We start from the raw sequence: 27500 nt of genomic DNA, 5'->3' as shown, positions 1-27500 counted from the left end.
GGTAGAGAAGTAGGGAGAGAAGTAGAGGGAGAGAAGTAGGGAGAGAAGTAGGGAGAGAAGTAAGGAAAGAGGAGGGAGAGAAGTAGGGAGAGAAGTAGGGGAGAGGAGGGAGAGAAGTAGGGAGAGAAGTAGATAGAGAGGAGGGAGAGAAGTAGGGAGAGAAGTAGGAAGAGAAGTAGGGAGAGAGAAGTAGGGAGAGAGGAGGGAGAAGTAGGGAGAGAAGTAGGGGAGAGGAGGGAAAGAAGTAGGGAGAGAAGTAGGGAGAGAAGTAAGGGGAAAGGAGGGAGAGAAGTAGGGGGAGAGGAGGGAGAGAAGTAGGGAGAGAGGAGGGAGAGAAGAGGAAGAGAAGTAGAGAGAGAGGAGGGAGAGAGAAGGGAGAGAAGTAGATAGAGAGGAGGGAGAGAAGTAGGGAGAGAAGTAGGTAGAGAAGTAGGGAGAGAAGTAGGGAGAGAAGTAGGGAAAGAGGAGGGAGAGAAATATGGAGAGAAGTAGGGAGAGAGGAGGGAGAGAGAAGGGAGAGAAGTAGGGAGAGAAGTAGGGAGAGAGAAGGGAGATAAGTAGGGAGAGAGAAGTAGGGAGAGAGGAGGGAGAGAGAAAGGAGATAAGTAGAGAGAGATGAGGGAGAAGTAGGGAGAGAAGTAGGAAGAGAAGTAGGGAGAGAAGTAGGGGAGAGGAGGGAGAGAAGTAGGGAGAGAAGTAGGGAGAGAGGAGGGAGAGAGGAGGGAGATAAGTAGAGAGAGAGGAGGGAGCGAAGTAGGGAGAGAGAAGTAGGGAGAGAGGAGGGAGAGAGAAGTAGGGAGAGAAGTAGGGGGAGAGAAGTAGGGGGAGAGGAGGGAGAGTAGGGAGAGAGGAGGGAGAGAAGAGGAAGAGAAGTAGAGAGAGAGGAGGGAGAGAGAAGGGAGAGAAGTAGATAGAGAGGAGGGAGAGAAGTAGGGAGAGAAGTAGAGAGAGAAGTAGGTAGAGAAGTAGGGAGAGAAGTAGAGGGAGAGAAGTAGGGAGAGAAGTAGGGAGAGAAGTAGGGAAAGAGGAGGGAGAGAAATATGGAGAGAAGTAGGGAGAGAGGAGGGAGAGAGAAGGGAGAGAAGTAGGGAGAGAGAAGGGAGATAAGTAGGGAGAGAGAAGTAGGGAGAGAGGAGGGAGAGAGGAGGGAGATAAGTAGAGAGAGAGGAGGGAGCGAAGTAGGGAGAGAAGTAGGAAGAGAAGTAGGGAGAGAGAAGGGTGATAAGTAGGGAGAGAGAAGTAGGGAGAGAGGAGGGAGAGAGAAGGGAGATAAGTAGAGAGAGAGATGAGGGAGAAGTAGGGAGAGAAGTAGGGGGAGAGGAGGGAGAGAAGTAGGGAGAGAAGTAAGGGAAAAGGAGGGAGAGAAGTAGGGAGAGAAGTAGGGAGAGAAGTAGAGGGAGAGGAGGGAGAGGAGAGAGAGAGGAGGGAGAGAGGAGGGAGAGAAGTAGGGAGAGAAGTAGGGAGAGAGGAGGGAGAGAGGAGGGAGGTAAGTAGAGAGAGAGGAGGGAGAGAGGGGAGGGAGAGAAGTAGAGAGAGAAGTAGGGAGAGAGGAGGGAGAGAAGTAGGGAGAGAAGTAGGGAGAGAGGAGGGAGAGAGGAGGGAGAAAAGTAGGGAAAGAAGTAGGGGAGAGGAGGGAGAGAAGTAGGGAGAGAAGTAGGGAGAGAGGGGGGAGAGAGGAGGGAGGGAGGAGGGAGAGAGAGGAGGGAGAGAAGTAGAGAGAGGGGAGGGAGAGAAGTAGAGAGAGAAGTAGAGAGAGAGGAGGGAGAGAAGTAGATAAGAGGGGAGGGAGAGAAGTAGGGAGTGAAGAGGGAGAGAGGAAGGAGAGAGAGGAGGGAGAGAGAAGAGGGAGAGAAGTAGAGAGAGAGGAGGGAGAGAAGTAGAGAGAGAGGAGGGGGAGAGGAGGGAGGGAGGAGGGAGAGAGAGGAGGGAGAGAAGTAGAGAGAGGGGAGGGAGAGAAGTAGAGAGAGAAGTAGAGAGAGAGGAGGGAGAGAAGTAGATAAGAGGGGAGGGAGAGAAGTAGGGAGTGAAGAGGGAGAGAGGAAGGAGAGAGAGGAGGGAGAGAAGTAGAGAGAGGGGAGGGAGAGAAGTAGAGAGAGGAGGGAGAGAAGTAGAGAGAGGAGGGAGAGAAGTAGAGAGAGAGGAGGGAGAGAAGTAGAGAGAGGTGGGAGAGAGAGGAGGGAGAGAAGTAGAGAGAGGAGGGAGAGAAGTAGAGAGAGAGGAGGGAGAGAAGTAGAGAGAGATGAGGGAGAGAAAAGAAAAAGATTGAGAACTGTAGTGAAACCTTCTCTCCATTGGGGTTGCCCAGGACGTAGCAGCCCATAATATGGATGAGGTTGGGTTCAGGGTTCACTTTGCTCATAAACCGACTCAGCCTCCTCCAGAACCTGTTGTAGGAGGATAACATGTTTCACTTACAACAATACTGCTACTCAAACAGTACTAACAGAGAGACAGGGACTGTAAGCATGCATTCCAAATGACACCCTATTCCCTATGTAGTGCACTACTTTTGAGCAGGGCCCTTAGGGTTCTGGTAAAAAATAGTGCACTGTATATGGAAAAGATGGAAAAGAGTATGACTGCTGTATGAAAAGTATGACCGCTGTATGAAAAGTATGAGCGCTGTATGAAGAGTATGACTGCTGTATGAAGAGTATGAGCGCTGTATGAAGAGTATGACTGCTGTTTGAAGAGTATGAGCGCTGTATGAAGAGTATGACTGCTGTATGAAGAGTATGACAGCTGTATGAAGAGTATGACAGCTGTATGAAGAGTATGACTGCTGTATGAAGAGTATGACCGCTGTATGAAGAGTATGACTGCTGTATGAAGAGTATGACAGCTGTATGAAGAGTATGAGCGCTGTATGAAGAGTATGAGCGCTGTATGAAGTGTATGACCGTTGTATGAAGAGTATGACCGCTGTATGAAGAGTATGAGCGCTGTATGAAGAGTATGACTGCTGTATGAAGAGTATGAGCGCTGTATGAAGAGTATGACTGCTGTATGAAGAGTATGAGCGCTGTATGAAGAGTATGACTGCTGTATGAAGAGTATGAGCGCTGTATGAAGAGTATGACTGCTGTATGAAGAGTATGAGCGCTGTATGAAGAGTATGACTGCTGTATGAAGAGTATGACAGCTGTATGAAGAGTATGACAGCTGTATGAAGAGTATGACAGCTGTATGAAGAGTATGAGCGCTGTATGAAGAGTATGAGCGCTGTATGAAGAGTATGACCGCTGTATGAAGAGTATGACTGATGACACTAACTGGCTCATGTCCTCTTCTTTCTCCACCTTGGCGAATGTGGCCACTTTATTCTTCAACAGGTACAGATGCCCTGGACCTCCCTATAACAAACCCACTGCTTTTCAAGTTCACAGTCAAGAGTCAAACTAACACCACTACCTGGCACTCACAGGACATACAGTAGTCATACAATTAGCCCCTCCACTCCAGAGTTTAAATCGCTAATTGAGTTGTTATCTATCTTCCCGCTGGGATTTACATCATTCAACCTAACAAGGGTTTTCTTTTGTCCTTTCATAATCATCGTCATCTCTCTTTCTCCCCTATCTTTCTCTCGCTCTACTCTCTCCCTGTCTCACCTGGCAGAAGATGAGCATCCTCCAGATTCTGCTGCCTCTCCTGTAGGCTGTTAGCTTCTTCTCAATCTCCTCTGAGGAACAGAGAGAGGGGTTGGAGAGAGGGACAGAGAGAGGGGTTGGAGAGAGGGACAGAGAGAGGGGTTGGAGAGAGGGACAGAGAGAGGGGTTGGAGAGAGGGACAGAGAGAGGGGTTGGAGAGAGGGACAGAGAGAGGGGTTGGAGAGAGGGACAGAGAGAGGGGTTGGAGAGAGGGACAGAGAGAGGGGTTGGAGAGAGGGACAGGGAGTACAGTAAAAACAGAATTTCCCCACACAAAAAGCCAGCCGTATAGAACACTGCATTATTCTCACAAACACATATGCATCCCCAATGGAACACTAGTCCCTACATAGTTCACTACTTTTGACCGGAGCTCATAAAAAAAAGTAGCAAACTACATAGGGAATAAGGTGCCATTTGGGACTAATAAAGACAAAGTCAGATAAAGGGCAGTTTACCTACCGAGGATATCATCAAACGTAGCATGTTCATGGTCCTGGAGATACAGAGACATGATATCCACTCAATATCCATTCACTGAATATTATGCAGGATAATTGATTTATCATCTGTGCATGCAGACACATAGAGAACAAGTTGATGGAGTCACGTGTGTGTTCGTGTGTGTGTTCGTGTGTGTGTGTGTGTGTGTTCGTGTGTGTGTGTGTGTGTGTGTGTTCGTGTGTGTGTGCGTGTCAAAGACCAAAGCAAAGCAGTTGGCTAGCTACTGCTCTGTTCCAGCTGTTGTGTGCGTGTGTGTACTTGATCATAAATGCTTCCACTCACATAGAGGATAGGGATGATTGAGGGGTCATCCCTGCGGATGATGGTGGGAACGTACTCCGCCTTGGGGACTTTGGAGGAGATCAGCTGAGAGTGAGAGACGGAGAAAGAAGAGAGAAGGAGAAGAAGGAAGAGAAAGGAGGGTCACATTCACTTGTATCTCTCTCTGTTGTGTTTTGTGTCTAAACCAATGGTCCTTAACATTCCTTCTTCATACTAGTATGTCTGAGCAGACAAGATGCATTATATCTACGGCTCTTTACTGCCATTCAACAGGGTTGGAGTCAATTCCACTTTATTTCAGTCAGTTAAGGATCTAAAAATAGCCAGTTGACTTCTATACATTCATGTGTTGAAGAATCACAACAACCTTGCTATTCCAACTCAGTAAACATGTTCACATGCAGACTAGTCTCGGGAAATAACAGCCCTGTCAGACAGACAACTCTCCCAGCAAATCACACGTTTGGGTAGGCAGGGCTTACAAATGACAGGACAGAGGCGGACACAAAGCGGTCCCAGATAGCCACAGCCAGTCAGTGGTGGGAAGCTTGTGACGGTAACGTCATGGCGCATGCAAACTACTCACTTGTGAAATACACTCATTGAAAATATCCTCTGCGAGCACCATCTAGCTAGCTAGCAGAAATGTTTACAGCAGGACCTGAGCGGATAGTGCTCTGGACGGATATCCAGCATGCGTACCAACTCTGCCCTATCCTCTCTGCCAAACTGATGGAACATTGGTGCATTATTGAAGGCAACCTGTCTGTCTAGAGAGACTACACCGGAATTTAGCAAACCGTAGTCCCTCACCATGATTTTGGGTGGGATGAAGTCATCTCCCTCACAGGCAAGTCTCTCCATCTCCCTCTCCTCCTCCCAGTCTAGCTCCTCACGCTCCCCCTCATCCAGGGTCCCACACGAGGCAGGCAGGTCCCCACCTGACCCCCCGACACAAAGAGCAGGCACACCGTCAGAGAGAGAGAGAGAGAGAGGGAGAGAGGAGGGAGGAGACAGGAGAGAGATGGGATGAGAGGAGGGGAGACAGGAGAGAGATGGGACGAGAGGAGGGGAGACAGGGAGTAAGAGAGTGGGGCGGGAGAGGAAGGGAAGAGCAAGAGAGACAGGGAGAGGGAGAGGGGGAGGGGGAGGGAGGGAAGGAAGGAAAGAGATGGACACAGGGAAAGTAAGCAATGCAATAAAGAGAAAGGCATATGGAGGGAGAGAGAATGGAAGGGAGGGAGAGAGAATGGAAGGGAGGGAGAGAGAGTGTAAGGGAGGGAGAGAGAGTGGAAGGGAGGAAGAAAGAGTGGAAGGGAGGGAGAGAGAGTGGAAGGCAGGAAGAAAGAGTGGAAGGGAGGGAGAGAGAGTGGAAGGGAAGGAGAGAGAGTGGAAGGGAGGGAGAGAGAGTGGAAGGCAGGAAGAAAGAGTGGAAGGGAGGGAGAGAGAGTGGAAGGGAGGGAGAGAGAGTGGAAGGCAGGAAGAAAGAGTGGAAGGGAGGGAGAGAGACTGGAAGGGAGGGAGAGAGAATGGAAGGGAAGGAGAGAGAGTGGAAGGGAAGGAGAGAGAATGGAAGGGAGGGAGAGAGAATGGAAGGGAAGGAGAGAGAATGGAAGGGAGGGAGAGAGAATGGAAGGGAAGGAGAGAGAATGGAAGGGAAGGAGAGAGAATGGAAGGGAGGGAGAGAGAGTGGAAGGGAAGGAGAGAGAATGGAAGGGAAGGAGAGAGAATGGAAGGGAAGGAGAGAGAATGGAAGGGAGGGAGAGAGAATGGAAGGGAAGGAGAGAGAATGGAAGGGAGGGAGAGAGAATGGAAGGGAAGGAGAGAGAGTGGAAGGGAGGGAGAGAGAGTGGAAGGCAGGAAGAAAGAGTGGAAGGGAGGGAGAGAGAATGGAAGGGAAGGAGAGAGAATGGAAGGGAGGGAGAGAGAATGGAAGGGAAGGAGAGAGAATGGAAGGGAGGGAGAGAGAATGGAAGGGAGGGAGAGAGAGTGGAAGGGAAGGAGAGAGAATGGAAGGGAAGGAGAGAGATGTCAATGGAAAGTGACAGTGAGGCACAAAGAGAAACAGACGTGAAGTGACAGAGAATAACAACCTTCCAGATGAATAGGTGGAAGAAAATGAAGAAACAAGGGAACATCGTCTAGTCAAAAAGGAGAGAAGAAAATGAAGAAACAAGGGAACATCGTCTAGTCAAAAAGGAGAGAAGAAAATGAAGAAACAAGGGAACATCGTCTAGTCAAAAAGGAGAGAAGAAAATGAAGAAACAAGGGAACATCGTCTAGTCAAAAAGGAGAGAAGAAAATGAAGAAACAAGGGAACATCGTCTAGTCAAAAAGGAGAGAAGAAAATGAAGAAACAAGGGAACATCGTCTAGTCAAAAAGGAGAGAAGAAAATGAAGAAACAAGGGAACATCGTCTAGTCAAAAAGGAGAGAAGAAAATGAAGAAACAAGGGAACATCGTCTAGTCAAAAAGGAGAGAAGAAAATGAAGAAACAAGGGAACATCGTCTAGTCAAAAAGGAGAGAAGAAAATGAATGAGTAGGTAAAAAGGAGAATGGGAAAGGTGACAGGGTAGAGACAGATTGTGTCAACCATTATGAGGAAAAACATTGGACTGTCAGAGAAGGAGAGAAATACATGACACAAATAGACATTTCAAATGTCATCAACAGTAACCTCTATCAGCAGACTGTCAGACACACCGTGGCACAAAGTAGATGGAAAAACAGAAAACAAACACACCAACATTCAAAAACGACAGAGAAAAACACATGCCGACACATAGACATACAGTGCGTACACACGCACACACACTCCCAGACCTGAGCTTGACACACTCCCAGACCATTTGAGACAAATACTCACAGAGAAAGCGAGAGAGCATCACAAACTTGGAGACAGACCCACGGTCAGAGGAAGACAGACAGTGTCAGAATCAACAGCAGACACAGCTGATTAGCGTGTGTGTGTGTGTGTGTGTGTGTGTGTGTGTGTGTGTGTGTGTGTGTGTGTGTGTGTGTGTGTGTGTGTGTGTGTGTGTGTGTGTGTGCGTTGTGTGAATATGTGTGTTTTATCATAAATGCTTTTCAATGCTTAATGCTTCAGCATCAGGGTTGGGGTCAATTCCATTGTAATTCCAGTCAGTTCAGAAAGGAAACCAAATTCCAATTCAAAATGTTCCTCAATGAAAAGCATGGAAGAGAACTGGAATGGGAATGAATTGGAATTGACCACCCCAAACTCTGTTTAGCATACTTGTACTTGTGTATGAGTGTGTTTGCCTGTGCCCAGTTTGTGAGTGTCTGAGTGAGTGTGTATAGTAACATGTGTGACTGTTTTGACTCACTGTCTCTGGGGTCATGTGGAGAGTCATTCTTGACAGGGGTGGGGTCACTCCAGGAGCGGTTGAAACTCATCGCTCTACGCTCGGCAAATGCTAGTGCAGGTGGGGAGAGAGAGTCACACACCCACGCACCGCACACACATCCTGAACATACACACCCTGAACACACACACCCTGAACACACACATCCTGAACACACACACCCTGAACACACACATCCTGAACACACACACCCTGAACACACACATCCTGAACACACACACCCTGAACACACACACCCTGAACACACACATCCTGGACACACACACACACACACACACACACACTCCTCTCCAGAGGACACACTGGGTGGGTGAGTTTTGGCTCGGTGCAACATGACCAGCCTCACAAATGAGAGACTGGGGAGATCTCCCATTCGTTAGCTTAACGTCTCACATATCCAGACCACCTACGCCTCAACACCAGCATAAACACACAAACACGTAGGTTCATCAAACGTGTGCCAACACACACACACACACACACACTCACCGGTGCACAACGGCATGCCACACACCGATACGCACATCACACACAAGGCCATGCATAATCCCCGGCATGCATGAACACAAAGTCAACAAAACACAAAACCACTGATGGAGGGCGGACATGTTGGGAGAACACACAGCACACAGTAACACTGTGACTCACTCTGTGCCTTCATCCTCCTGCTGCCCACCATTCTGAGATGCTTCCGGAAGTTCCTGTGGGCAGATTAGGCATGAGGAGAAAAAGAAGAGGAGACAGTCAAAATCACTTAGAGGGAGAAGTGAATTAATAAGGGAAGGAGAGTGTCTGTGTCCGAAATGGCACCCTAAATAGTGTACTACTTTTGACACACACAGGAACACAGCACTATGGAAAGCAGTGCACTATATAGGGAATAGGCTGCCATAATAAGGTAAGAGGCGTGAAAAAAAATGTAATTTAAGATTTTCGATGGAATTGTTTCATAATTTAGATCAGTCAAGTGAGTGTTTTAAGTAACAGAGGAAAATTCAACTGCTACTGCATACCCTCTAGCATCTGTCACCTGCTGTCAGCTGCTGCTACTGTATTCCAACACCACTGCCCTTTTCCAGATGCTTCTGACCAGACATAGAGATGTTTCAACCTGTTTCCTTTAGTAGCCTAGATCCAAAACGTTTCTGATCAGACATAGAGATGTTTCAACCTGTTTCCTTTAGTAGCCTAGATCCAAAACGTTTCTGATCAGACATAGAGATGTTTCAACCTGTTTCCTTTAGTAGCCTAGATCCAAAACGTTTCTGATCAGACGTAGAGATGTTTCAACCTGTTTCCTTTAGTAGCCTAGATCCAAAACGTTTCTGATCAGACATAGAGATGTTTCAACCTGTTTCCTTTAGTAGCCTAGATCCAAAACGTTTCTGATCAGACGTAGAGATGTTTCAACCTGTTTCCTTTAGTAGCCTAGATCCAAAACGTTTCTGATCAGACGTAGAGATGTTTCAACCTGTTTCCTTTAGTAGCCTAGATCCAAAACGTTTCTGATCAGACGTAGAGATGTTTCAACCTGTTTCCTTTAGTAGCCTAGATCCAAAACGTTTCTGATCAGACGTAGAGATGTTTCAACCTGTTTCCTTTAGTAGCCTAGATCCAAAACGTTTCTGACCAGACGTAGAGATGTTTCAACCTGTTTCCTTTAGTAGCCTAGATCCAAAACGTTTCTGATCAGACGTAGAGATGTTTCAACCTGTTTCCTTTAGTAGCCTAGATCCAAAACGTTTCTGATCAGACGTAGAGATGTTTCAACCTGTTTCCTTTAGTAGCCTAGATCCAAAACGTTTCTGACCAGACGTAGAGATGTTTCAACCTGTTTCCTTTAGTAGCCTAGATCCAAAACGTTTCTGACCAGACGTAGAGATGTTTCAACCTGTTTCCTTTAGTAGCCTAGATCCAAAACCAGAAAATACAGAGACGCCTTCTTCATTGATCAGCTAAAAGTGTTCCGGCTCTTCATAACCGCATTAGCTTTGAGTGACATTTCACTAATGGTCCGCCTGTCGTTCCCTATTAATTCTATTCTGTATAATTGCTATTTTCTAAGAGATAAACACCTGATCTCTCTGGCCAACTCCCCCTCATACAATATGTCACATCTCTCCAACACGCCATGCGATTGTTCTCCGCGGCTACAACATGTCTGTTGGTGAAAGGGTCAAAAATAGCCACCGCGTGTGGGTGGATGCATGTGAGACATGAGGAGGCCGGAGTGAGAGAGAGAAAGGGAGAAAGAAGCGAGGGAGAAAGAGTCCTTGTTTTACCCCCAGAAACATTGTTCACTGACAATGAATGATAATCCAATCTTCACCTCATTTCACTCACAGAGTCAAACAAAACTCAGTCGGACTAGCTTTATAATGTGATTAAAACACTTATTTCTCAAACATTCCCTCACCCTAAAACAGAGCAGGCCTCACTATCTTCACGTGTTGGATGGCGGGAGAGTGAGCTGATAGAATGATTTGGAACAAAGTCTAGCTATCCTCTTTTTTTCCCCGCATGCCTGCAGACTAGAGACACGCAGCAGATCCCTTAATGAGAGGATGAAAGAGAAGAGACCCCCCTCTACACACTCAGACATCTATCTATCTATCTATCTATCTATCTATCTATCTATCTATCTATCTATCTATCTATCTATCTATCTATCTATCTATCTATCTATCTATCTATCTATCTATCTATCTATCTATCTATCTATCTATCTATCTATCTATCTATCTATCTATCTATCTATCTATCTATCTATGCTCACACGTTAAGGGCCGCTCCGATGCTCCTCTGGCGGTATGTCCCCTTTTTCTCCCTCTTTCTCTCTCCCTCTGTGTACGCTGCTCCAATGCACCTCTCGTCCTCTCTTTTCCCAATCTCTTTCTCCCTACCTCACTATCCCTCTGTCTCCCTATCTCCTCCTCCTCCAGCTCTGTCTACCTCTCCTTCTCTCCCTCTCTCTTTATACCTCTCTATGTCCAGACAGAGGGGAGGGTGGTCTGTTGCTCCTCCATTAACCAGTTGAGGCTTCGTGCCACAGTAACCTTCTATTGCAGCAGCCTGGCATTGTGGGAAAACATCTGTCCGTTCGTCTGCCCAGCTGAATCTGCCTAACCTTACGTAGCAGGCGTAAAAGAAATGAAATGCCTGAGTGGAGTTCCCACATCCGGTTTTCAGAGGAAAAAGGAATTAGTTGTATCCCTGAAAACCGGATGCATTCAGTTGTTGACAACTCCGCTAAGCCTCTGCCAGTAATGGGTTCACTCCCAAAGTCAGCTGTCCAGGAGTTAGCTTTAGCCTTGTTAGCGTCGCTAACTATCTAACTAGGCCCCATATGCAGTTGCTCATGGGTTTTTAGCCTTGTTACTGCTGAGGTATCCAAGGTAATGGGTTCACTACCAATGTCACCTGACATGTCTCTAGGAGTTAGCTTTAGCTTCATTAAGCATAGCAACGTATGCCTCATATACACTCAGTGGCCAGTTTATTGGGTACGCCCATCCAGTACCGGGTCAGACCCCCCCTTTTCCTCCAGAACAGCCTGAATTCTTCGCGGCAAGGAAACATTGCACAATTGGTATCAAGGGACCTAACGTGTGCCAGGAAAACATTCCCCACACCAGTACACCACCGCTACTAGCATGTACCGTTGACATCAGTACAGAATGGGCCATGGACTCATGCTGCTTACGCCAAATCCTAACTCTGCCATCAGCATGAACCAACAGAAACCGGGATTCGTCAGACCAGGCAATGTTTTTTCACTCTTTAATTGTCTAGTGTTGGTGATCGCATGCCGCTTCTTCTTGTTTTTAGCTGATAGGGGTGGAACGCGGTGTGGTCGTCTGCTGCAGTAGCCCATCTGTGACAAGAACAGACGAGTTGTGCGTTCTGAGATGTCATTCTGCACACCACTGTTGTACTGCACCATTATTTGTCTGTTTGTGGCCTATCTGTTAGCTTGCACGATTCTTGCCGTTCTCCTTCGACCTCTCATCAATGAGTTGTTTTCACCCACAGGACTGCTGCTGACTGGATGTTTTTTGTTTGTCGCACCATTCTTGGTAAACAATAGACTCTATCGTGCATGAAAACCCCAGGAGGTCGGCCGTTTCTGAGATACTAAAACCGGAGTGTCTGGCGCCGACGATCATACCAAGCTCAAAGTTGCTTAGGTCACTCGTTTTGCCCATTCTTACGTTCAATCGAACAGTAACTGAATGCCTCAATGCCTGTCTGCCTGCTTTATATAGCAAGCCACGGCCACGTGACTAATTGTCTGTAGCAGAAAGAAAATGGTGAACGGGGTGTACCTAATAAACTCATTTAGCTACGATAGTGCTGCACTAGCTGGGTTCCTTACCGTTGTACAACCTTACATATGGCTGACTTACCACACTGAATTCCATTTCCCCTTCAGCAGTGAGAGGAAAGTGCAGATGTATGGCATTGTGTTGCACACACCATCTACCTTTGTGGCACAGCGCAACACACTCTGAGTGGGCTTTTTTCTCTCACTTATGGTAGTGACGTCATTTCAACCTGCTTGTGCCCCATGCTATTTTTACCCCTCCCGGGAGTCTATATCTATGGATAATGGATGGAGGAGTCAGAGAGTACAGGAGCACAGCAGTACACACTGACCAGCCAGGAACACAGTAGATACCTCTGGATGACTTCAGCCGAATCCAGCTCCCTCTCTCCCCTCTTTCTCTGCACAAATCCCCGGAAAGCCCTGCTGGGACGTGGCACAGAATGAAAAGATGAGAGGGGGGGAATGCTGGCTTATCACGAGGAGAGTGAGAGAGCGCTGGGGGGGGGGGGGGGTTATTGCTAGGGAAGGGTTTAGCTATACGGGTTTTAGTCAGCTCTGGGGGGGGGGGTGTATAGCTGTAATGGCTAGATTTGCATCATTGGGATTTGGGATGCTGTCTCTTTGTTTGAGTTAGTTAAGAAGGTTAGCGTTAGAAGTTAGGGCCAGCTGTGGGTTTAGCTGAAGAGTTGACCATGTGGGTTAGCCAGAGGTGAGGGAGGGAGAACAGTTTACAGCCGGTCTGGGCTATTAGCTGTAGGTATGTGCCATGATCCCCCAGTGGTGTAATGTACTTAATAAGTAAAAATACTTTAAAGTACTACTTAAGTAATTTTTTTGAGGTACCTGTAATTTACTTTAATATTTATATTTTTGAACATTTTTACTTTTACTCCACTACATTCCTAAAGAAAATATGCACATGTTACTCCCATACATTTCAAATGCTCAGGCAGGACAGCAATATGGTCCAATACACGTACCTATCAATATAATGCTTGGTCATCCCTACTGCCTCTGATCTGGCGGACTCACTAAACACAAATACAGCATTTGCAAATGATGTCTGAGTGCAGGAGTGTGCCCCTGTCTGTCCATAAAGAGAAAAGAAAAAAGTAACAAGAAAATGGTGCAGTGTAGTTTGCTTCATGTAAGGAATTTGATGCATAGAATTTACTTGTACTTTTTGTATCAGAGTATGACAGAGTACTTTTCCCACTGTACTTAAAGGGCAACTCCACCACTTTCAACCTAATTTTCATTATCTCCAGCATAATACCGTTATCTACATACACGTATGTGAAAACGGCGTATTTGGACGTTTTGTCGGAAAAAAATCTAAAGTTGAAAGGTTTTGATGACATCATCAGAAGTAAAAAAAAACGGAATAACAGTGATTTTCAAACTCTATGAGGTCCGCGGTAATGTGGGGAGCAAGACAATACCCTCCCCCTGGCTAGAAACCCAAACACTATGAGGACCGCGGTGATGTGGGGAGCAAGACAATAACCTCCCTCTGACTAGAAACCCAAACACTATGAGGTCCGCGGTGATGTGGGGAGCAAGACAATACCCTCCCTCTGGCTAGAAACCCAAACACTATGAGGTCCGCGGTGATGTGGGGAGCAAGACAATACCCTCCCCCTGGCTAGAAACCCAAACACTATGAGCTGTGATGTAGGGAGCAAGACAATACCCTCCCCCTGGCTAGAAACCCAAACACTATGAGGTCCGCGGTGATGTGGGGAGCAAGACAATACCCTCCCCCTGGCTAGAAACCCAAACACTATGAGCTGTGATGTAGGGAGCAAGACAATACCCTCCCCCTGGCTAGAAACCCAAACACTATGAGGTCCGCGGTGATGTAGGGAGCAAGACAATACACTCCCCCTGGCTAGAAACCCAAACACTATGAGGTCCGCGGTGATGTGGGGAGCAAGACAATAACCTCCCTCTGACTAGAAACCCAAACACTATGAGGTCCGCGGTGATGTGGGGAGCAAGACAATAACCTCCCTCTGACTAGAAACCCAAACACTATGAGGTCCGCGGTGATGTGGGGAGCAAGACAATACCCTCCCCCTGGCTAGAAACCCAAACACTATGAGCTGTGATGTAGGGAGCAAGACAATACCCTCCCCCTGGCTAGAAACCCAAACACTATGAGGTCCGCGGTGATGTAGGGAGCAAGACAATACCCTCCCCCTGGCTAGAAACCCAAACACTATGAGGTCCGCGGTGATGTAGGGAGCAAGACAATACCCTCCCTCTGGCTAGAAACCCAAACACTATGAGCTGTGATGTAGGGAGCAAGACAATACCCTCCCTCTGGCTAGAAACCCAAACACTATGAGGTCCGCGGTGATGTGGGGAGCAAGACAATACCCTCCCCCTGGCTAGAAACCCAAACACTATGAGGTCCGCGGTGATGTGGGGAGCAAGACAATACCCTCCCCCTGGCTAGAAACCCAAACACTATGAGGTCCGCGGTGATGTAGGGAGCAAGACAATACCCTCCCCCTGGCTAGAAACCCAAACACTATGAGGTCCGCGGTGATGTGGGGAGCAAGACAATACCCTCCCCCTGGCTAGAAACCCAAACACTATGAGCTGTGATGTGGGGAGCAAGACAATACCCTCCCTCTGGCTAGAAACCCATTGCAAGTTCTGTAAATCACATTTTAAAAACTTTTAATCCTATCCTGTCATTTAAAAAGGTAGTGGTAATATTGAATTAAGCAAAGAAATTTGCAGGCGGCTTAACTTACCCTGTCCCATAGGTCAACTTACCCCATACCCAGGGTAAAATATGCTAAGAGACCGCTTTTTTGGGATAAGCTATGTTTGAATACTATAATACTATATTTCCCTTGACGGAGTGATGCTGAATGTAAAAAATGGCTCAACCTACCCCACTCTCCCATATAGTAACATTGACAAACAGACAAACACAGCTCCTGGATTGATACCTGAATGTACTTCCTGGTTCCCTCTACCTACAGTAAAGTCCGTTTCCTCTGTAACTTCAAACACTCACCCCAAGGAAGGGTTAAGGGTCAGTGGGTTAAGGGTCATGGAGTTAGGGGACACAGGGTTAAGGAGCGGGAGGAAAGCTAGATTCAACAGGTCAAAGATACTCACGATATCCTGCAGCGGGTCAGAGAAAGGAGTGCATGAAAAAGAAAGAAAATGAACGATATCAACATCGTTTAGGTCATGGGCATTACAACATGTGTGTATTAAAGAAGCGAGGTCAGAGAGGGGGAGGGGTAGGAGATAGGGAGAGAGACAGCGGGGGGGGGGTAGAAAGGGGTAGGGGTAGAAAGGGGTAAAAAAACTAAAGATGCTGATTTGTTAAAGAAAACACTAGAACCAGACACCACAAACAGAAGAAAAAAAAAGTATTTGAAGAGCGCATCTTTAAAAAAACAGCCAGCGATGGGACGATCTTGCAATCAGGAAGTTTGTTTTTATTTTTACGTGTGGACGTTGAGTCCCCGTGACATGTCAGCATGTCCCCAGAGAGGCAGGTATTCAAGGGTTAGTAGCAGTAGCACCTGCACAAGCACCAGACCCTAAGGTTGTGTGTGTGTGTGTGTGTGTGTGTGTGTGTGTGTGTGTGTGTGTGTGTGTGTGTGTGTGTGTGTGTGTGTGTGTGTGTGTGTGTGTGTGTGTGTGTGTGTGTGTGTGTGTGTGTGTGTGTGTGTGTGTGTGTGCGTGCGTGCGTGCGTGCGTGCGTGCGTGCGTGCGTGTGTGTGTGTGTGTGTGCGTGAAAACATGTGTGTGGAAAGCAGGACCACTGGAGGAGCTTCTGTGTGTTGAGCACGTTCAGCCCACAGACCCTGACACCCTTTTAATGGCTTTCTGGGGTCACAACATCACGCAGCACAGGCCTGGCTGTGAATACCAATCATATAGGCCAGCTGTGTGCGTGTGTGTGAGTGTGTGTGTGTGTGTGTGTGTGTGTGTGTGTGTGTGTGTGTGTGTGTGTGTGTGTGTGTGTGTGTGTGTGTGTGTGTGTGTGTGTGTGTGTGTATTACGACTGGGTACTCACGCCTGCATGGTGGTAGAAGCAGTCTGAAAGCTAAACATACTGTCTTTTGGGTACCAGTTGTTGTCCTCTGTGGAGAGAGATATAATGAATGGAAGTTACAGTAGCAGCCAGCCAGCCACATAGAGTGTGTATGTTTGTAAAGCAACAGTAGGAAACCTCAAAGGACACAGCACCAGTCCACTCCACAGAGGGAGAGAGGGAGACACACAGGGAGAGACAGCAGAGGAGAGACGGAGAGTCAGAAATACAGACCACGTCACAATCCAAATAACACCGACCCCCCCCCACAACCCCACTTTGATTTCAGCGCCTCTCCCTCTCTGTCTCCCCCGTCTCACCTCTCTCCAGCCCAGTCATCCGGTCCTCACTGCACATCCTCTCTAGGCGCCTGTGTTCCTTGCCTGCCTCGCGGGAGCTCTCTAGATCCAGGGAGCCCTGGCTACGGGACGGGGCCCCACTAGAGTCCAAGACCACATTGAGGCTGCAGTCCTCCCGTGAGTCCCCCTTTCCCCCCTCGCCCCAGCTGCGGATGTTTTGCGCGCTGACCGAGCTCGACAGAGGCTGCTGGGATAGGTGGTGGTGGCTGCCATGGTGACCGTGGTGGGAGGCTCCCCCACCGGTAACAGTCAGAGTGTGATGGTTGCTGCCACTGCCGCCGGCCACGGGGTTGCCGTGACGATGGCTCCCGTCATCGCGGTGAGTGTTGCTGCGGTGACCGTGACGGAGGTGGTGCTGGGTGGGTGAGGAGGAGGAGGTGGAGGAGGGGGAGGTGGAGGGCTGGACCAGGGGCGACGCCCCCTTCAGCAGCTCCAGCTCCAGGCTCTCCTTGCTGCCCCGGTTGCTACCCAGCATGCCGTACTCTCCAGTGATGGTGTAGACGCGGGCGGGCTGCAGGGCACACTCCACACACTTCTGCTGGTCCTCCTCGGCCGAGAAGCTGCGCTCCAGAGACAGGCGGGTCTTGGTGGTGGTGATGGAGGCGGGCGGGGGCTGGAGGTGGTCCAGCGGATACTTTACCAGGCTGGACTCAGGGGAGGCCGGAGAGCCCCTGTGGGGGTATGGATGGTTGTTGTTGTGGTGACGGACACCGCCAGGGGAGACAGAGTCTGGGCCCACAAACGTGTCAGACAGGAGATGGGCTGCAGGTTAAAGAAGAAGGAGCGAGAGAAATAGAAACAGACAGCAGAAGACGAGAGAGAATAGCGGAACATTGTCATCCATTCGCAATCGGTGGTTCCCATATACTTTATGTCAACGGTATACGGAAGGAGGATGAAATATGCTATTACAAAAGAAAAGAGGAACAAGTAAAAAAGGCAAATGAACAGAAAGATGGAGGGATCAGAAGAGGTGGCAGGGAGGGAGAGACTCTGACCTGATCCGTTTCGGTTCTCGGGGTGTGTGTGGGACAGGTACTCTCCAAACGCTCGCGCTGCTCTGTGGAGACACGCACATGACACACACTGACGTTAACACGAGTGACAGCAACAGGGACTGAGAAGAAGAGAAAAGGAGAGAAAGAACAAAAGTAAAGCAGGGGAGAAAGAGGAGGAAATGTTAACTTAATTGCCTGCTTTGTAGGTTGGTGCCAGCCAGAGATTAAGATGTTGCTGTTTTATCTCTCAACTCCAGGCAGGCGAGAGAGAGAGAGAGAGAGAGAGAGAGAGAGAGAGAGAGAGAGAGAGAGACAGAGAGAGCGCCAAGGAGAGAGAGAGAGAGAGAGACAGAGAGAGAGACAGAGAGAGAGAGAGAGAGAGAGAGAGAGAGAGAGACAGAGAGAGAGACAGAGAGAGCGCCAAGGAGAGAGAAAGAGAGAGAGAGACAGAGACAGAGAGACAGAGAGAGCGCCAAGGAGAGAGAGAGAGAGAGAGAGAGAGAGAGAGAGAGAGAGAGAGAGAGAGAGAGAGAGAGAGAGAGAGAGAGAAAATGAGAGGAGGAGGAGACAGGGAAAATGATGGTTGGTAAAATAACTTCATTTCTAATCATATGACCTCATGTGTCAATGCAGCCGACACTGTCCCTTCTTTGCGGTAATACATCTAAACCACATGATGCCAGGGAGTGGAGGGGTGTGTGTGTGTGTGTGTGTGTGTGTGTGTGTGTGTGTGTGTGTGTGTGTGTGTGTGTGTGTGTGTGTGTGTGTGTACTGGTGTCTTACACAATGCAGTCCTAGCAACTGAGTAATGGCTGTGACACTCGCCAGTGGGACAAACCCACACACTCACAAACACACTCATTCATACATAGAAACTGGGAGATTATGAAAAGAACTCCTCATTGATAGAACGACTCTAGGAGACTGACGTAGACTTTTGACATGACTCGATTCATCAGCGGGTATGAAAGAGGGAGTGAAAAAAGAATGAGAGACACAAAAAAGAGAGAGATAGATATCAGAGCGTACGTAAGTGATATCAATGTCATAGCTCGAACTGGAGGGAAAATGCAGCAACGGCGGATTACAAGAGTTGCTCTGAATCAAACAGCGAGAGAGAAAAGCGTTAATTATATAGTTTAGACCCCAGGTGTTCCCTTCAGGAAGTCACCGTCAAATCACCGTCGTCTTTTCAACAGACAGCATCGTGGAATCTAGTTAGCATATCTTCCATTTTGCACATGCATAATTATCAGCCTTTGATTGACAGGCCTACAGAGAGACAGGAGCCCTGTGGTTAGATGTGCAGCATAACAAACAGACAGTGTGACTGAGCTCCCCATCGATGGAGTCTGAAGCCACGTTTATACCTGGTCCTAACATGCCTCCTTTGTCCTGATCGTGTCCTCATTCTGATTGTGCACACATTTTAAGACAGATGTACACGATTAAAAGACAAACTGTGAACTGATTTTTGGTCAGATCTTAAGTGTAAACGGGCAAGATCAGGACAAGATCGGGACAAGATCAGGATGAAGGACGCATGCTAGCTGTAGGTATAAATGGGGCTTGAGACACATTGGTGCTGTCAGACGTTTCCTACAGCCTCATGCAATGCACTGCCACCCATGCAGAGAGCTTTCTATCTTTTACTCTGTGTGTGTGTGTGTGTGTGTGTGTGTGTGTGTGTGTGTGTGTGTGTGTGTGTGTGTGTGTGTGTGTGTGTGTGTGTGTAACAGCTTTGCATCTTTGGTCCTGCTTCTGACAGTGAGACGGATTAGAGCCAGGGATGATCCTATACAGCGACATCACTTCCTGTCGGCCCCCTCAACACAGGGATAGGGCCCACGCCAGCTCTCTCCTCTGAGAACGTGAAACACACTCATATGCAAAGCCCCACACACATGAACAAACACACGTTATTCACATTGACACCCATTAAAAAGACTGACTTGCGAATCCGCACATAGAAACGGAAATCCATACAGCAGGTGTTCCTATGTACCAGCCCCTGCCCTACCCTGGTATCAGTCCATCAGTAGCCTTGTCAGGAAACAGAAGAGGTACACAGTGGGTGGACGTCTTATCCCTGACAGCACTCTATTATTATTATTGAAGGCCAGCCGACACAGGGATCCCCACCATGTGAGGTCTTTTACAGACAATTCCCTGGGACTGACTGGGACTTAAGTCGGAGAGAGACGGTGGGGATTGAACGCTCCCTCTTTTCTATTTACCTCCCTCTCTCCGACTCAGTGTTTACATCAGTTAAAACGGTCCACTTCAGAGCCCCTCTGTGGTACTGTAAATGCACATTGCTTTAAGCTCCTCCACACAACAGTTACAGGAACAGTCTGGTTCCCTGGGTTTCGGGATGTAACCAGCAGAGGAGTGGTTCGACACGTGCACCAAACGGCTCCTGTGCACATTTAAAAATATCCCTGCACTGCACCTTCCTCCTTCCTGTCTGGCTAAACAGTAGCATCCTCTCTGGGATGCTGTGTGGTGTGTGTGTGTGTGTGTGTGTGTGTGTGTGTGTGTGTGTGTGTGTGTGTGTGTGTGTCAGAGGAGGCTGGTGGGAGGAGCTATAGGAGGACAGGCTCATTGTCATTTCCATATGTTTGATACCGTTCCATTTATTCCATTCCAATAATCCATCCTCCTAAAGCTCCTCCCACCAGCCTCCTCTGGTGTGTGTGTGTGTGTGTTTCTGTTTGTGTTTGTGGATGCATGCGTGTGTGTGAGCTAGTGCAATTGGTCATGGTGCGATTAGTCAGGCCTGCTGGGAGCTCTCTCTCGGTGTAGAGTGTGATTAAGCTGGTCTGGTGTAATGGGTAATTACTCCATCCCTTCTGAAGCTTCTGACGACTTTTTAATTTACCCCTTTTTTTTATTATTCAGCAGCTCGGAGCTTTGATTAAAATCAACAACAGGATACATACGGTTGCCTGGGAGATACAAAGCATCCATAAAACATGAGCAGAAAAGAGAGAGCCAACCGCCTCTCCAACTCCATCTGATTTTCTCGTTTTCTCCTTCACTCACTCCCTCTCTCTCTGCCTCTCTTTCTTTCTGTCTCTCTCTCTCTCTGCCTCTCTCTCTCTGCCTCTCTCTCTCTCTGCCTCTCTCTCTGCCTCTCTCTCTCTGCCTCTCTCTCTCTCTGCCTCTCTCTCTCTCTCTGCGTCTCTCTCTGCCTCTGCCTCTCTCTCTCTCTGCCTCTCTCTCTGCCTCTCTCTCTGCCTCTCTCTCTCCCTCTGCCTCTGCCTCTCTATCTGCCTCTCTCTGCCTCTCTCTTTCTCTCTCTCTGCCTCTCTCTCTCTGCTTCTCTCTCTCTCTCTCTGCCTCTCTCTCTCTGCCTCTCTCTTTCTGCCTCTCTCTCTGCCTGTCTCTCTCTCTCTCTCTCTGCCTCTCTCTCTCTCTGCCTCTCTCTCTCTCTCTCTCTCTCACTCTGCCTCTCTCTTTCTCTCTGCCTCTCTCTTTCTGCCTCTCTCTCTCTCTCTCTCTCTCTCTCTGCCTCTCTCTCTCTGCCTCTCTCTCTCTGCCTCTCTCTCTGCCTCTCTCTGCCTCTCTGCGCCTCTCTGCGCCTCTCTCTCTGCCTCTCTCTCTCTGCCTCTATCTCTCTCTCGCTCTCTCTCTCTCTCTCAATCTCTCTCCCTCCTTTCCACCATCACACCCTAGAGGCTGACACATCTGGAGGATGCTTAACTGTATAGAGGTGAGAGGGAGGGGGCGAACACTAGGGTTAGTGAGTCGGCATATTAGTGACAGAGAGCGAGAGAAAGAGGGGGGAGGAAGGGGGAAGCATGCTCCCAGACATGTGAGTGGAGGAGAGGGCTGAGGTAAAGGATTTGGGGAAGGTGGAGGGGAGGAAGATTACAACTGAGCGGAAGAGAAGAAAGGAGCATATTAAAGATGAAAGGTAGAGAAAGAAGAGGAGCAGGAGGATGTGGAAAGAAAACCAGAGGGAGAGGAGAGACGGAGAGAAAATGGAGGTGACAAGTGGCTATGCCTGCAGCCCAGAACCCTGCAGCTGTAGCTACACAATGGTCATCACAAGGCTGGGTGGTGAAATATTGTGAGGATGCTACTATAGTAGAGAGTTTGAGGTCTGTGTGAGTATAGAGGTATTGTCATGGGATATTCAAACTGACAAAAACAAAGAGTTTAAAGGAGGGATGAATGCCTTATACAACATCTAGCTGTACAGGGGGACATGAAACCCATTCACTGCCAAACCTACACTGAGGAGTCTTCACTGTGCAAGAGAACATCAGAGATGCAAACAAATCCACGAGTCATTCTATGAGTCTGTAAAAGTCAATGAAAGGATATGCTCCGTTAGTTCCTACGCTGTTGCAGATTGCCAATAGGGGGCACCATTTTGCTTCAGCATCATTTTCTCTCTGTCACTTTGCAACTCAACACTTCCGACCCTCTTACCAGTACTAGCCGGGCCAATATAGAGTTCTATAGACCACTTCATACACACTGTATACAAAACAAACAGCCCACATATTCCTCTTCTGTGTTCTACCATGTGTATATGTGTGTGTATGTATGTGTGTGTGTGTGTGTATCAATGACTGCGTTTACACAGACAGCCCAATTCTGATGATTTTTCCCAGTAATTGGCCTTTTGAAAATTCAGATCAGCTGTTTTGCCAATGATTGGGCAAAAGATCAGAATTGGGCTGCCTGTGTAAATGCAGGCTTAAAATGCATAAGAAGTTCCCGTTTCTCTATCAACTCACAATTCCTTCCTGTCATTTCTCTATCAACTCACAATCCCTTCCTGTCATTTCTCTATCAACTCACAATCCCTTCCTGTCATTTCTCTATCAACTCACAATTCCTTCTTGTCATTTCTCTATCAACTCACAATCCCTTCCTGTCATTTCTCTATCAACTCACAATCCCTTCCTGTCATTTCTCTATCAACTCACAATCCCTTCCTGTCATTTCTCTATCAACTCACAATCCCTTCCTGTCATTTCTCTATCAACTCACAATCCCTTCCTGTCATTTCTCTATCAACTCACAATCCTTTCCTGTCATTTCTCTATCAACTCACAATCCCTTCCTGTCATTTCTCTATCAACTCATAATCCCTTCCTGTCATTTCTCTATCAACTCACAATCCCTTCCTGTCATTTCTCTATCAACTCACAATCCCTTCCTGTCATTTCTCTATCAACTCACAATCCCTTCCTGTCATTTCTCTATCAACTCACAATCCCTTCCTGTCATTTCTCTATCAACTCACAATCCCTTCCTGTCATTTCTCTATCAACTCACAATCCCTTCCTGTCATTTCTCTATCAACTCACAATCCCTTCCTGTCATTTCTCTATCAACTCACAATCCCTTCCTGTCATTTCTCTATCAACTCACAATCCCTTCTCTATCAACTCACAATCCCTTCCTGTCATTTCTCTATCAACTCACAATCCCTATCTGTCATTTCTCTATCAACTCTCAATCCCTATCTGTCATTTCTCTATCAACTCTCAATTCTTCCCTGTCATTTCTCTTTGCCTCTTAATGCAGTGAAACGTCATACTCCCATATCATTTAGAGGACAAACAACTAATGCCGTAAGACAACCAGCAGTTCACTGGCAGGGTTCTCAGTAGTCCTTTAATACCTGCAGACCAATTCCCCAGTCTTTAATACCTGTAGACCAATTCCCCAGCCTTTAATACCTGTAGACCAATTCCCCAGCCTGTAATACCTGTAGACCAATTCCCCAGCCTTTAATACCTGTAGACCAATTCCCCAGACTTTAATACCTGTAGACCAATTCCCCAGCCTTTAATACCTGTAGACCAATTCCCCAGTCTTTAATACCTGTAGACCAATTCCCCAGCCTTTAATACCTGTAGACCAATTCCCCAGCCTTTAATACCTGTAGACCAATTCCCCAGCCTGTAATACCTGCAGACCAATTCCCCAGCCTTTGGCTCCCCTCATCTAAAAACAATGGGCTGGCCAGCAATATCTCTAAATGTTGGTTAATCGAATCCTCTCGCTGTTTCACTAATTGAATAGCTTTTTCTCTTCCAGCTGCTTAGCTCAACTCCCTGAGCTTAAATCCACCTGATAGGTGTGAGTAGTTAGGCTCTCTAATTGCAGGCTCTTGTAGGGGTGCTTTATAGGGCCCAGCACTTGATCAGAGGAACGATTAAAATGTCACCTCGTCAGAGAGTAGGTGCCACTTCAGCCTCCTCAACCCTGAGTGAGGCACTGCATTCCCTCCCGCCCCCGACGCTGCTCATCAAACACATGCACAGAAGCATTTACACTCACACACACACACACACTCAAACACACACACACACACACACACACACACACACACACACACACAACCCACACATACACACACACACACGACAGAGGCCTAATTGCTGTGTGTCGGTATCATCTCACCCAATCAGCATAATAACAGCAATCACTTTAATGACCTCTAATAAAGAGGGAGGGAGGGAGAAAGAGAGAGAACACAGGAGCTCGCTAGCTCCTTTTTACAGTTGAGTAAGCTAATCTTAAGATTGTTCAGCTCAGAAGAACAAACAGACGAGGGGGGTAAAGGAATAAATACCAGAGGGAAAGCAGCATTATGTGAGAGGATCGGGAGCAGATAAAAGAAACAAGAACGACTCGTTGTATTTCTATTGCACTGGCACTCCTTTCAACCCGCCTGCCTTTTCTTCGAAAGAAACCCATGAGTGTGTCTGAACGTGAGAGTGTGAGCCCTCCGTCTCATCGCTCCATCTGTCAGAGTGCTCTCATAGTCCAATTAGCTTCAACTGACCGATCGTATCGCTCTCCTTAAGGACACACAGATCAAGGATCTGGGGGATTTTCCTGATGCCATATTTCCAGAGACGATCCAAAAGGCTGCAGGGTGAGCTAACTGCTGCTCTAGCCTTAGCTGTTTGAAAGGTTCAGTAGTTTGTGTGATCTGGAATGCAATCAGGACTCTAGATGGATGAAACCTGTTTTGGCATGGACGTTGAGGGCTTCCACCATTTTAAAGTAGTCAACTTGGTGGGACATTCTATGGGTTAAGGGATGATTACATGATTCCATCAGGGTCATCAGGAGGGACCAGCCAATGAATTATACTTGTGAGTAAACACTAGGCATTGTGCACTCTTTCAGTTTGTATACCAACTCATGGTAGTAGTAGAAGAAGAAAATGGACTACTTCAAAATGGAGATGGCCTCAATGGCGCCGCCCGTGCCCTCACAGACTATCTATCCCTGTGGTGTTCACACACCTGGGCAGTAGGCGGCTGTCTCTGCATCTTCACTGTGTCAGTCTAACACGCTGTCAGCACTGTCCAATCAACACCTAGAGTGGCCAGACACCTCATAGTGCGGGGCATTTGGATTGGCTGTTGGATGCGATCAACTGTCCGACCCCATCCACCCCTATACGATAAGCAGTGTGTGCTGTAAAGACGCAAAGCATTACTCTTCACCAGACTGTATATACTAACAAGAGTGTGTAAAAATACCGGTAAACGGTAATGAGTGATGACTCAGAAACCGGACACACACCGGCTGTCCGGACGCAGCGGCTGAGATGTGCGTGACCTCCAGTCATTTGCTGTGTCCCCTGGCGGAGCTCTTCAGTGAGGCCCTCCCTCCACAGTTTGACCCTGTGTTTCCTGACGCTAACACCAGGAGCGGATGAACGAGACAGAGAGGCCTCGCCACTGTGGATGAGAACAGCTGGCTACATCCATCACACAGACACCGGCCCACGGGAGCACGGAGGAGCCACGGAGCTCAGCCATATGTCCCGCTAACACAGGACGCACACTTTCACCTGAGACTGTCTGTTCCACTGCTTCAGGTTCAGCCTCGGAGATGAGGGCGGTTTGAGTGGGCTAGAAGAAGAGGACAGGAAAGAGAACGCGTTGCAATGAATCCATAGGTGGGCAACAGAGAGGAAAAGCGAATGCCAAATGTCAAAAATCACAGGTACTATAGCTAAGATGAAGAGGGAACATGCTATGTGTTGGGATCCAGCAGGGACAGAGGGTACCGTGTATGAGGCTCTTTGATGGAGCACAGAGGGAGAGAATATGAGAAGGCATAGAGTAAAGCACAGTGGGATAGAGCAGGAGAACAGGCACTGCAAAAAGAAAGACCCCTCTGATAGGAGGAGCAGTTTGCAGAGCTGCAGAGCCCTGCCTGCCCTTTAGACAATGGGGAGGAGAGCAGGACGAGGTGCATCAAATAGAAGGACTCTGTGTACCAGCTGTACTGTTGTGTGTGTGTGTGTGTGTGTGTGTGTGTGTGTGTGTGTGTGTGTGTGTGTGTGTGTGTGTGTGTGTGTGTGTGTGTGTGTGTGTGTGTGTGTGTGGATGTGTGTGTGTTTAGAGATCGGATCTTAACTTGATCACTCTTTTGTCGCAGAGAACTTTCCCCCTGCATCGGGAAATTCAAATGAGCATTGAGAGTCCCTGAAAATGAGCAGTTCTCTTTCTCTCCATGCGGGGGCAGTAGAGTCATTGGGATCAGGGCTTGCTATCAAAATAATTGTCTCTTGCCTCCTCAAACACTACAGGCCAAGGTCCTATTACTGCAACATTCAAATGTACAAAAATGTGTCTGAAACACAGCCATACACATCAGCCACCATTGTTTTATATAGCTGAATAACACAAGGTAGATATTGGTCTTCACTAGGCTACGACATACAAGTGTCAAGTGTATGCTAAGGTCAAGATTCAGTTCAATTGTGGCCTTGGGTGGTCTAGAGGTTCGGGACACAGCCTTCAGTGCACATAGAGGCCTACGGTGTTAGTTTTGGGATATTTTGATAAGGAATTACCATACTAGACACTATTATATAACATAAATAAGAAACAAATAAAATAGACTACACACACAAATTGCCGCAGTAGTAAACGAGGAAATCCTTGGTTTATATTATTGTATGGAATGCTGGTCAAACAGATAAATCGCCTTTAATCTGTCCAAAAAGTTATTCCGATTGCAATACAAACCAGAGGGTGAACATACACTACATGACCAAAAGTGTGTGGACACCTGCTCGAACATCTCATTCCAAAATCATGGCCATTAATATGGAGTTGGTCCCCCCTTTGCTGCTATAACAGCCTCCACTCTTCTGGGAAGGCTTTCCACTAGATGTTGGAACTTGGCTGCAGGGACTTTCTTCCGTTCAGCCACGAGCGTTAGTGAGGCCGGGCACAGATGTTGGGCGATTAGGCCTGGCTCGCAGTCGGTGTTCCAATTCTTCTAAAAGGTGTTCGATAGGGTTGAGGACAGGGCTCTGTGCAGGCCAGTCAAGTTCCTCCACACCGATCTCGACAAACCATTTCTGTATGTACCTCGCTTTGTGCACGGGGACATTGTCATGCTGAAACAGGAAAGGGCCCTCCCCAAACTGTTGCCACAAAGTTGGAAGAATAGAATCATCTAGAATGTCATTGTATGCTGTAGCATTAAGATTTCCCTTCACTGGAACAAAGGGGCCTAGCCCGAACCATGAAAAACAGCTCCAGACCATTATTCCTCCTCCACCAAACTTTACAGTTGGCACTATGCATTCGGGCAGGTAGTGTTTCTCCTGGCATCCGTCAAACCCAGATTTGTCCGTCGGACTGCCAGATGGTGAAGCGTAATTCATCACTCCAGAGAACGTGTTTACACAGCTCCAAAGTCCAATGGTGGCAAGCTTTACACCACTCAAGCCAACGCTTGGCATTGCACATGGTGATTTTAGGCTTGTGTGATTTTAGGCTTGATTTTAGGCTGCTCGGGCCATGGAAACCCATTTCATGAAGTTCCCGACGAACAGTTCTTGTGCTGACGTTGCTTCCAGAGGCAGTTTGGAACTCAGTAGTGAGTGTTGCAACCGAGGACAGACGATGTTTGTGTTTC

At 47.8% G+C, this 27500-nt stretch overlaps 1 protein-coding gene across 4 annotated transcripts in view; it reads right to left on the bottom strand.

Annotated features, from left to right (window-relative positions):
- The window catches only part of nsmfa (NMDA receptor synaptonuclear signaling and neuronal migration factor a), a 44206-nt gene that overhangs the window by 10035 nt on the left and 6671 nt on the right, over positions 1-27500 (bottom strand). Inside the window, exons 2-14 of one of the 4 annotated variants that reach the window (XM_045689938.1) lie at positions 17577-17638; positions 16540-17340; positions 16202-16268; positions 15289-15294; positions 12502-12570; positions 8472-8524; positions 7785-7874; positions 5250-5377; positions 4437-4520; positions 4113-4146; positions 3612-3682; positions 3274-3353; positions 2282-2384 (exon numbers count right to left, since the gene is read on the bottom strand). In XM_045689938.1, the coding sequence (XP_045545894.1) occupies positions 2282-2384; positions 3274-3353; positions 3612-3682; positions 4113-4146; positions 4437-4520; positions 5250-5377; positions 7785-7874; positions 8472-8524; positions 12502-12570; positions 15289-15294; positions 16202-16268; positions 16540-17340; positions 17577-17638 (1648 nt within the window). The remainder of the gene's footprint in view (positions 1-2281; positions 2385-3273; positions 3354-3611; positions 3683-4112; positions 4147-4436; positions 4521-5249; positions 5378-7784; positions 7875-8471; positions 8525-12501; positions 12571-15288; positions 15295-16201; positions 16269-16539; positions 17341-17576; positions 17639-27500) is intronic. The other 3 variants (XM_045689940.1, XM_045689939.1, XM_045689941.1) reach the window with 3 other exon arrangements.

Source organism: Salmo salar, chromosome ssa11 (genome assembly GCF_905237065.1).
Source record: "Salmo salar chromosome ssa11, Ssal_v3.1, whole genome shotgun sequence".
Taxonomy (NCBI): Eukaryota; Metazoa; Chordata; class Actinopteri; order Salmoniformes; family Salmonidae; genus Salmo; species Salmo salar.
This window is presented reverse-complemented; position numbering and strand designations above follow the sequence as displayed.